The sequence below is a fragment of the Abrus precatorius genome, unplaced genomic scaffold (genome assembly GCF_003935025.1).
Source record: "Abrus precatorius isolate BTA unplaced genomic scaffold, Abrus_2018 Scaffold11, whole genome shotgun sequence".
NCBI classification, from domain to species: Eukaryota; Viridiplantae; Streptophyta; class Magnoliopsida; order Fabales; family Fabaceae; genus Abrus; species Abrus precatorius.
In genome coordinates this window covers 4,767,822-4,779,968 of record NW_020874303.1, presented here as the reverse complement: position 1 = coordinate 4,779,968, position 12,147 = coordinate 4,767,822, and the positions used below count along the sequence as shown (strand labels likewise).

General features: G+C 32.0%; 1 protein-coding gene across 2 annotated transcripts; it reads right to left on the bottom strand.

Moving 5' to 3' along the window:
• Positions 1–2,998: 2,998 nt before the first annotated feature.
• Positions 2,999–10,721, bottom strand: LOC113854328. Of its 2 annotated transcripts, XM_027485264.1 has the most exons (12): positions 10,414–10,721; positions 9,848–9,912; positions 9,625–9,723; positions 8,855–8,987; positions 8,637–8,696; positions 8,447–8,506; positions 8,018–8,140; positions 6,659–6,730; positions 6,204–6,341; positions 4,450–4,605; positions 3,966–4,067; positions 3,001–3,406 (listed from the first exon to the last, which is right to left on the bottom strand). In XM_027485264.1, exons 1-12 carry the CDS (start codon positions 10,630–10,632, stop codon positions 3,374–3,376), a joined length of 1,260 nt encoding a protein of 419 aa, XP_027341065.1. In that variant the 5' UTR covers positions 10,633–10,721; the 3' UTR covers positions 3,001–3,373. The 2 variants fall into 2 exon arrangements, with proteins under 2 accessions (XP_027341066.1, XP_027341065.1); XM_027485265.1 differs by lacking the exon at positions 8,637–8,696 and having other exon boundaries at positions 2,999–3,406.
• Positions 10,722–12,147: the final 1,426 nt, after the last annotated feature.

Here is a 12,147-nt window from a genome sequence, read left to right as displayed (position 1 = left end):
TCTTCTTGAGAAAAATAAAATAAAATTGAAAACAATTTTATTATGTAATAAATAGAGCCATGCATTACACGATGATCCACCTTTAATAATTGCCATGTGTGAATAGCCATGCTACTTGTGGACCATCCAAAAAGTAGAAGCTACTTTTTGAAACGTAGCTTTTGTAGCATGGGAAATTTTTAGAATTTAATAAATATTTTGTTTATTTTTAAATAATTAGATTAATACTGTGATTTTGAATTTTAATCGATACTTACAAAATAAAAAATCATTAATGTTTATTTATTCTCCTTCCCCTTAGACTTGCTTTATTTTTGTAAATGGAGACATGAGGTGGAAAGTGTGATCGATAAGCTACTTTCAATTTTTATATAACAATACAGTGATTACCATCATTTTCTTAATCTAAAGTTTAGTAAGCTCACGAGCCTAAATCATAATGCGAATTTATTATTTTTCCTTCAATGTCTCTATGTGTCACGTGCCCACAACGGCTAGATAATGTTTCAGTTTATTATTTTAGAAATTTTTATTGAATGTTTATATTTTAAATGAAAATATGTTTGTAGGAATAAAAAACAGTGGCAACTGTAGAGTTGACGCAAGGTCAACGTAGAAATAAGAAAAGTTATGGGTTATGGCAGAAGAGTGTGGACAGTCCACGTAAAGGAAGAATATTAGGTACACTCTTTTGTATATTTTCTCTAACACGTTTTATTATAAATTAAAATTTGTTAATATTTAGAAAATTATGTATCCTACTTTTTATTTATTTATTTAATTTTCTAGTTTTCATAAATTTCACTTAATTTCAGTCAATATAAGATTAAAATTAATTTTGTTTGTAAAAGCTTGTTTGACTAGAAATTATTAATGGTAATTGGGCTTAAATTTAGTCGATACTTAGAAAATAAAAATCAATATATATATATATATATATATATATATATATATATAGAGAGAGAGAGAGAGAGAGAGAGAGAATTTTCTATTAATTTTAGATAATTAAGATAATTTAAAATAAATTTTACAAATGCTCAATTAAAATCAATTACTTGTTTCATGTGTAAGATTAAACCGAACACTGCCTCCATCTACTTTGATATGTCCTTTGAGTTTCTTGTCCAAGAATTAAAATAGTGATCGAATGGTTTCAATTATAAGTTTAAAAAAATATTTATTTGATTTTTTTTACTAAAATACCTAAAATGTTATTATAGCTTTATTTTTTTTTATTTTCCACTTATTACACAGTTAAAACAGTTGATGGATTATTAATTTCTAAAACAATAAATAATGTGAAACGAAAATCTTTCTTGAAAGCACATACAAAAGTCGATGAAAAAAAGACTCTCTCAAAAAATTAACAAAAATGAAATAACATTGACATCACACTCTTTTAACAATATTGTTTAATACTTTTTTTAAAAATAAAAATATTTTTTTAAAAATTTACAAAGTTAATACTTCAACTTTTTAATCAATGGACCAATCAGATAAAGATATATTAAAAAAATGTGTTAAGAAAAGTGTATATTGCTAATATTTTTTAAAAAGATAAAAATCAGATAAAATACTTTAAGTATATTTAATTTTTTAACTAAAATGAAATTTTCATCTTAATAATTAATATAATATAGAATAATATTAAAGATTGACCTTTTTTTAAAATAAAAATACAAATTTAGTTTAAAATAATATGAAAACACTTAAGACACGATACTTAAATATTGTCCAACAACCAAACACCGCGTATCTATTTTCTACAGTCATCAATTGGCAGTGTAACCATCTCATTTATTTCTTCAAAGGGGTCAATATTTCACATCGTCTATGCATTGAATTGAAGATCAATGGGTCTTAATTTTTATTTATTTTTTTGAATTATTGACTCGTCAATAGCTATCATTTTCAGGGAACAAAAGTTAATAACAGTAATAAAAATTGAGTTGTCTCTTTATGGAGTAGTTTCTCGTCGGCAAGAGGATTCGAGTTTTAATTGGATAATTGAGGGGCCTCTCGCAGTGTTAATATAACATTCAACCTAAAGCCTCTCTCCAAGTGTAAGGCAAAAACTCATAGACAGTGATGTATACCATACACTGTCATGTCACATCACAAATCTATAATCCACACCATGTCAATTAATATTTCATTAATTATTCAATTTTAACTACTAAACTTTATAGCTTAATTATAGATCTACCTTTAAAAAATTTTTATATGACAAATTACTGTTTGACAAATTGTACAACCATTAAACATATTTATAAAAGTAAAATTGAAATCCAATAAAATCTCTATATCTAGGATTCATATAATTTTATATATTTTTTCCACACTATATTATATTTTCTCGTATCAATTAATGGTATGAATAATTTACACTATCTCTACGAAAAGATTAGTTTAATAAAATTTATTTTTAATAAAAAATATTAAAAGTATCAATAATAATAAGTAGCTCAATATGCTCGACGGTACTACTGGAAGCGAAAGGTTGACTGGAACCGGAGGATCCGAGGCGAGAAAGCTGATGTGGCTCTTGGTTAACGCTTGCTTCTGAGCCAACATCAGCCCCAGATGAAAAGTGCACGTAATAGACATTCGATATCGTTTAAACAAGATATCATATTTGAATTTTCGTGTATATAAAAAATCTGTAACGATAAATCCACTCACTACATCCAATATTATTTTACTAAATTTAACACCCATTATCATTAAATCCCAATACAGAGACACAAGGAAAGAGAGAATGTATTCAATGAAAAGCCATTTTTATGAAAAAAAACGAAAAATAAATCTAACTTATAATTAAAATCGTGCAATCAATTTTTAAAATCTCATAAATTTTTAAAAATAGATTTTTATATTTGAATCTCATGAACTTTCTCATTCATTATGTTCCTGTATATATATATTGGCAGTAATGAAGATAACTTACTGCACGGAGTAGGAGTTGGTTGTCCACAACCAAGACATAGGGATTACTTTTAAGGAATTTCAGCGAGACACAGGATCAAAAGGAATAATCTAAATAGGATGGATATCTTTGGATTGTGTTTCACATAATACCAAATGTAACATAAGCAAAGGTTTGGCTGCATGCAGGTTTTGCTGCCTCTTGCATGTTTCTCTAGATTTTCCTTTTCATAAGTCGTATTTCTTGTGTCACAAACAATTGTTTCCTCCACAGAATGATGACCATGAAAAAGAGGCACAACATATGTGCTTGGCAAAATGGGGAAAGACCAAGCAAACCAACTAAAAGGGAAATAAAAATCAACAGTATGAATAGTTACAGATAATAACAAAATAATGAGGACTACAAACAAGCATGTTCAAGCATACAGTAGCTTTGCTCCTGTTGTCAAAAGAAGAACCACCTCCGTCTGCGACGTCTCTGCAGGAGTAACATGGAAGTTAAGCACTAGGAGCAAGAGGGATTGTTGAGAAAGTAACAACATGAAACTAAGGACATATTAACTTTTTTATTTAATTTCAATGAAACACGTGCAACTAATGAACTTAGAAAAAAATTAGCTAGCTCTGAAGTTTAAATATCTACTCAGCATCTTCTACATGATGCAAGATCTCCAGTTTTGAATTGTAGAACATCCATAGTGCCCCTAGAAAATCCCAAGTTGCTACAAAGCTTATGTATCTACATTACATTTCTAAAAATGCTCAAGACTTCAAAATGGGAAAAAAAAATTCCCAAGTTATTAAATTGGTATAAAACGGAATGTTGAACCAAACACTTAGAAGGGAAAATATAATCAACCCAATATATGGCAAATAGAAGCAAAGCAATAAGTAAATCCAACTCCTCCTACACATGCACGACCTTTATTAACGTCAATTTTTTAATATGTGCAGACATTGCAAATAGAAAGTTGTGAGCATCCTAGTCACATGCACACACAAAACAGAGAGAGAGAGAGAGAGAGAGAGAGAGAGACCTGATCCTGATTTTGCGATTTTAAGAAAATAGGCTCAGAAAGAATTGTGTTGTCTATATCCTGAATGTATGGCTTCACCTTTGCCTCCAACATCTCATTAAACTGTAGGTGAAATCAAGCATCAGTGCGTTGCACAAAAGATTGATGAACAATGACATTACAAAGTGAAAGATACTATTTGACAAGTTGAATATATATTAAAAGGCATAAAATAATTCTTAAAGTAGTTTGAGTACACAACTCAGTAAACCGTAGACAGCTTTGCGTCCTGAATTTTGAGGCAAGAACCAAGAATACCATGTATATTGTGAACTAACAGTAAATACATAGGGTATGTTCTTGAGACAAAAGTAAAACAATTGTACTACGTGCTGTCTAACATAATTTCATTACATCAAAATGCCTGATTGTCGGTTCTGATAAGTTGATCCTTTCACCATGAACAAAGTAACAAACAGGAAATTGAAAGAAAAAAATCACCAACCTTGTCCTGACGCCATTTAGTTTCCCACTGTGCATCCAATATCTGATCAGAGATTTCTCTTTGGGCATTAAGAAGAACAGTCATTTCATAGAATTTCTCTGGATTTTTCAGATCCTCCTCACTCCAAGATGATGCACTCAATGGAAGGTCCAGCTCCTGCCAATTCACAGTAGTTAGTTATGTCTCATTTCTGGGCATATGATGCCTACATCCTACACTACTTCACAATTTTTTTTTTCCAGATATTGATGAGTAGTGCCAAGCAACTGAGCATATGTTAAACTAGTCTTGCTGAATGTAAAACTCCTATATGCAATCTACGCATCGTGTTTGGTATACACTGTATTGGTATTTACATTCTGTCTTACCCATTGTCATGTCAGCTGTTTTATACCAGGTTATTGTGATACTTCGCCATTTCAATTCATACTGTTAGTCTTTCATTCAAATTATTATGCACCAAAATGGATCATCAAATTATTTGCAGCAAATGGATTCAATACTCCTTTTGCTTGATGCATGGATTATGCAGAGGCCCACCATTCTTGGGCTGGAATTAAACTTTTTAATTAGAAGAATTGGTGGTGGCAAGGATCAAAATCTAAACCACTTGGTCAAAGACTAATGCTTGAAACTAAGTTGGATTTGGCAGTGAATTGCTTGAGAGAAAAACCTAGCCCAATGCATTTATATGCAGAAATTACTAAACAAGAACACCTAAATCTTAGAGATTGAGATCAATTACAGCTATCGCTTCTATTCTATGGAAACCATACTTGCCTATCCCAAATTGCTTTAACAGGGTGCCCACAATATACTGAAGTTTTGACATACAGATTGAATAATTTATCCAATACATATATAATTGCTAAAAAATCCAAAATTAAAGACATACATAATCAATAATCAAAAAGCCATAGTTTTAATCTAAACACCGAAATGAAAGATGTGTGTGCATTACTGCCACAACAAAAACAAAGGCCAGAATATCTCAGAGAGAACAGAGAACAGTCATGGGTGAAGAAAATGGAACAGACACAGGTGGGCCGGAAACACTAGGACAGCAACAGAGACAGCAGGTGGTTCATCCAAAGTCTCAAGATGGAGTGACACACAACTATGCATATAACTCTTAAAATCTCAGAGATATTAAAAAAATGAATAAAGAGTTATATGCATACACACAGTTGTATAACACAATCAAAAGGACAAATGTGTTAAATGGCCAAGTCAGTAACCTAATCACAGATCATGCTGTTGAACCAGAAAACTCAGGCAAAGGGGGAAAAATTATAAATGTATTTTATATAAGAGAATACTATATGATGAAACCAAACTAGTGGCAATAATGGTTCAGCATTAGGGTTAAGAAATGGGATTGGATGGATAATAATATAAATTAAAAAAAAGTTGCCTTTTCTTTTAAGCTTGAAAAGAACAGTAAATCAAGTCAGACCATCCAGGTGGGTTATCAGGGTTTGACTCATTCACTGAAAAAACCACAAGGAGGCTTGTTTGGACTGGCTCAGAGGCCAGTTCATAAATCCATTCACAATGGCAATGCCAATCCTGCCACACAAACTATGGTCGTCTATGCCCATTCTAGCCAACTAAAAGGAGAAAGAATTCCAAAGCACACCATAATTCCAAAGAAAATTATGCACATTACTTGAGCATAGTAGACAAATCTGCATATTCATAACAATTAAAAAGGAATAACTAGAAAATGTGACATGAAGATAGTGAATACATACACCCCAATTTGGCGGTCTTGGTGGAGGATCAAGCTTCATAACCTCCGTCTCCAGGGCCTTCTTAGCCTTATAGTAAGGGACATTTTTCACTATGACAGGATCATCCCTTGCCCGGGCAGGATCTATAGATATCAAGGCCTGTGATAACCGAATGATTGAAAAAACAGCAAAAATTGCAAAATTTGATCCAGAGGAAACTACAAGGATATTAAGTTGTCATAGTTTCAAGCACAGGAATAACACTGTATCAAGCATCCAAGTCAAAAAATAACCACCTTAGCTATTGCAAAAACAGTAAAAAAAAGAGTTTTCGATTTATTTTAGCAACTAGATAAATCCCCTGCATACCTACATTCTACCCTGCTTGTTTGTCCACAGCTAAGTATAAGCATAGGCATAGCTAAATAGCCATGGCTGCAAGAAACAATATTTAGTGTGCCGGATAAAAAACTTACATCCTGAAGATACTCCCACCCTGGTTTTCTCTTGGCCACCTCATCACGGAGTTCATCGTATCGCCTGGATTCCTAAATTCACCCACAAAAGAAATATATGGATTTAGAAGCATAGATTTCACCAAATACTATAAAGCATGAATGTAATAGATGATGATGAATTTGGCTGCATGATGTCTGGTTAATTGAATGAGAAGACAGAATAATCAATTCCACATGTAATATAATCAGAGTTATGCCCCTTTCTTCAATTCCATTTTAAATATTAAGTCTTGTTTACTGCACCACTTTCCTCAGCAATCTGAAATTTCAAATTGTTATTGGCATACACAGGACAGTGTTTTGTCCAAAGAATCACTTCCAACAGATTATAATTATCAGTTAGAGAAATCCACAGTATTATTCAGACAAGTCCCATTAGTCCTTCACTATTAAAAACACACACACAGATTAAACAGTAGATGCTGGGAAAACTAACTTCTGTGCTGGAAAATGATGAAATCTACAAAAGGCTAAAAGCAGACAGTATTAACATCTATCTAAAACTAGTGAGGTTCTGCTTTTATCTGTAGCAACTTTCAATTTCATATATCAACTGAGATTAGTTATACCAGGTATTTTCATGAAATTACACTAAAACCAACCTCACAACAAAGTGCATGTAGCACTGAGCTCAAAGAGTCAGAGTGACTTGATAACAAAATGGAAGAAATTAAATTTTCACTTGTGAATATGCAGCAAAGAAGGAAAATCAGATCATTGTAAATCATTCTCATCCCTCTGGAATGATTGGCCAGAAGTAGGGAGGAACAAAAATATAGAACACTTTTAGTTGCCATACAATCTTTGACCACATTCCTAACAAAAACATAAGGGTAAAGAAGTAAAAAACGTATTAATTTTGATTAATCTTGAATATTCACATTGTATTTTCACCTTATATTCATCATAAATTTGCAATAAAAAAATTGTTGCAGGCAAGTATGCAATTTCGCTATTTCTTTTACCAAGCTATCATTTATTGTACATCACTCCCAATTTTGAGCAGACATTTTCACCCCCATTTACATCATTACCAAACACATCATAACAGCAGCTTTGTGCACAAAACCCAAGAGGCCAAAGCTCAAAAGGTACTAGTTCTTGATGTTTCTTGCATTCAAAGCACATTTTCCAGTTCACCATACTCCAAAAGTTCAAGGCTATACAATATGTAATCTAGGTTGAAAAGAATTGATTTAAACAAGCAGGTAAAGACATGAAAATAAGAAATATCATATTGAAACCAATTAGGGAAAAAAATAATCGATGAACAGTAGAACTAAAACTGGACTATGGATAGGAATATGATGTGACAACCTTGTACTGCCACCATATTTTCTGCTTCACTTCATCATCATAGGTAAATCCACCCATAATCTGAGGAAATGTAATCAGCCAAAATGCAGCAATACTGGGATCTTTCATGCTGTGTGCTATGTGCTGAAAAGGAAAAAAAATAAAAATAATTAAGATTAAAATGTCAAATAAGAGGGAGAAAATTGAAGTCATTTCAATTCCCCTTGTGACACTTATTTAAGTGATAAAAGTTTAAGTGAGATGTAAATCTAAGAGAAACATGAACTCCAATGCATAATACAAACATAAATATATGAGAGTAAGAATGCCTAGGCTGAAGGTTTGTTTGGTTGCATATGAGAGGAATCTATATTATATTACCCATAGTCAACAATAAATAGCAATTGTTTATTAGATAGAATCAGATTAGAATTTAGAAATAGCATTGACCTCATATGGATAATCCATCTTTTTCAAGACATTATAAGCTTGCCATGGGGGCTCCATAATCTGCACCAAAGAATAGGCCACTTAAAAACAAAACAATAAGAATTACTAAAATTTCAAATATAATATTAAAGATCAAAATATGAATAAGTTAAAAAAGAATCCAAGCACCATGGAATCAAACAAAACTCACATCATCTGCTGAGATCCTAACTTGCAATTTGTGTTTGCATTCAGGACAGCCCATTACACCCTGTGCATAGTCAATTAATTCTTCAACCAAAATCACAATGCAGCATTGCAATGTAAAAGTTACCAGACAAAATAATGAGACTTATTATTGGTCTCAAAGTGAAATTTTGATTTTTTTTTATTGAGGGGGGGAATGTTGGATTGGAATTTAACTCATACCGTTCCATCACAAGTTGGACACTCTTTTGAAGGTAATGGTCTCTGAAAATCCAAGGCCAATGGTAAATGCACTAACTCAGCCCGATTGTCTGCAATGGCATCTGCTACAGATTCAGCAGTCGCTTTCTCTCCACTAAAAGTGAACAAGTTAAAGAACATATAAGGTGTTTATAAGTTGGGAGAGAATCCTATGAGACGATAAACAAAGATACACAAAAAGAAATCATAATGGAGGATAATTATCCACTGAAAAGATTTACTGCACTATCTTACATACCCAATTTTATATAAATCTGACTGATATTTGCTGATTTGACAGCAGATATTTTCAGTGCATTTCCAACTATTAATATATTAAATCAGTGTAACTCTGATGGCTGACAGTCAAACTCCAACTTTGATGAAACTCAGCAAGCATGGTCTTCCTAAAGACCATTTATGAAAACACACTAGCATATAATTAGTATGAGTTAAAACCAGTACCATTTTCCATCTGAACTTTGTAGTTTGTATATGTGAGTGACATTTATTACTTAAAAGTATGCTTGGGGGCTTAGACTAACTACATAATGCATGACAACAAATGACAAAGATTTGCAGAATATTCCAATACCACTAGAATCTCAATTATGTGACATTGAAATCATTTTTGCAAGTTAAATGTTTTTGGATCCTTATTAAAAATCTCAACAAGAACACCAAACAAGCCACAGTTTACATAACAACATCGACTGCAACCTCTAAATTTATCCACATGGACAGTAACTTACCTTTTCAAGGTGCAATTCTTCACTTGATAATGCACCTTTCCACTTCCTCGGCACATTGTACACCGCAAGGCCTGCCATCCATTACATGTCTTACAATTCCTGTTCTTGAAACACACATTTAGTCAGAGTTTAACAAACTCCAAAGCCAACAAACAACACTACACTGCACAAATAAAAAATTAGAGGCACCATTATGCATTCAAGTGAGACAACCAAACAGCACCTTTGACATATCACCTTCCTCCCCAGCTCTAATGCAATGTCATAGGTCCCAAGTGTAGCAATAGCCTACAACCAAACCAAGCCATGCAGCAACATTCGTCAATAAACGTCATTTTATAATCATTAATAACAATAAAAAAATAAATAAAAACAACAGTTTTGTTAACCTGAATTCTTCATAATCAGTTTAAGCATCTAAAAATAATAATTAAACTTCATAGAAAAAAAAATACTTATTTCACTTTTCTATCGTTAATATAATAAATAATTTTTTTTTACAATAAAAATTTATTCTTCTTTTGTGCTTAAACACAGTCTTTAAGAGCTGAGTTTATCTCAAAACCGTGAAAACAAAAACACTTTCTTAATCCAAAGAAACAAACGACTACGTTCAGCAAGTGACATTTAATCTCCATTCCTCAAATACCCAGAAATTAAAAGGGGAAAATTGAATAAAAAATGAACAATTTGCATCAAAACCGAGAAGCTGAGAAATGGGACCTCGACCCAGATGAGGAAAAGGGAAAAAGCATCGATTTTTGAGGTGAAAAAGGAGAAGGGACTAACGAAAACCGAAGCAGCAGAGAGTTTAGAGATGAGTTCGGGGACGCCGAAGCCACGAGGAGCAGAACCGGCAATGTCGAAGGCCAAAGTGAAAGGAGACAAAACCACCTTAATTGGGAAGTCCAAGATATCAATGATGTTTTGTCCATAACGATTACTGAAAACCTTGTATCGAACCTCCACAAACTGCTTCACTGCCTTCACCAAACGCTCTCTCGACATGGCGCCAACACACTACACACACAGTGTAAAGTGAAGAGGATAGAGCATAGGTAGATAAGAGATGTTCTAACTCAAACAATGGTTTCAAGTCTGAAAGATAAGGGAACATCAATATTAGGAATTTATTTTTTTAACAATTAAAATGGACAGATTTTGTCATTTCTTTTCTTTTTAAAAAATTAGGATGTGTTTATATTATAAAGATTAAAAAAATAAGTAAATTATTGAACAAATATCAATGTACGGCAATAAAAATTTATTTTAAAACTTATTTAAAATTTATGAGCAGTGTTAAATATAATGTCAATTATTTCATGTTTAAATAATGAAGTTACTTAGGCATATAACAATGTATTATAAAGAAAATTACATTTAAAATTATTTTAAAAATATGAAAAAAAATAGTGAAAAAAAAATTCAGAAAATTTTTTATTTATAATAATCAAAATAGTACGCTGTTAGGCTAAAAGCATATGTAATACTTTTACATTCATTCACCTATCTCAAATACAATTTTATGTAACACTTTAAGTTTAATTTTTAAAATAAATAATTTTTATAAAAATGAAAATAATAAAAAATTTCATTCAAATGGTTCCTAAAGCATAGTTCAATAAAGTATTTCAAATTAAAGATGAATTACAATTTGAATCAATAATTTCTACAGGACTTAAATAATACATCAAGGTTTCAAATAAATTTTTAAGTCTTATAGTAGTATTATCTATCCTTTTACTGAGTCTGGTGTTGATTGTCTTTGTTACTTGAAAAATAAATATAAGGGTAAGTATTCTACACTATCACACACACAACAAGCATAGTCTCACCTTGTTCATTCCACACATTTTAAACCAACATTAACAATCATAAGTAACACATTTCAATATTTTATTTCACTTTACAAACAGGTGCGCTCACTGCATGTAGCTACACTCACTGTAGCACTATAATCACAGTTTCACACTATGGATGGTCGCCAGATAGCCTCTGCCTCAAGGGTACAACGCGTGCAGTCACGAGTCTCTCGGCAAATATATTAGTCAGAGGCTGAGTCAGAAGGAGAGTGTGTGGCTTGTGGTACACCCACACTCACTGTTAGTGTCACCACCATCCTCTCTTCTCCAAAGTATTCCTACTGCCAATGACGTATCTATATAGAACTGAGAGAGGACAAATGCATCCTCTCAATTTTGATAATTACTTTTAATAATATAATTTTTTATAATATTCTGCACCTCCTAATCTTATATTTTTGCACCCCCTAATCAGATGGAATATGCTAAAGGTTCAAATCAATTAAAATAATAATTTTTTATTCTTACTTTTTTACTTTTCTTCTGCAATACATTTGTAAAATTACCTTCCTTCTCCAACAAGTTTGCTAGCTTTTCGTAAACCTCCTAGCCTAGCTTGAGGACAAGTGAAAATTTTCACACAAAATTGTCAAGACTTCTTCTTTGCATTGAATCAAACATTCTTCTTTGCTTTGAACATCTGAAATAGAGGTTGCAGATT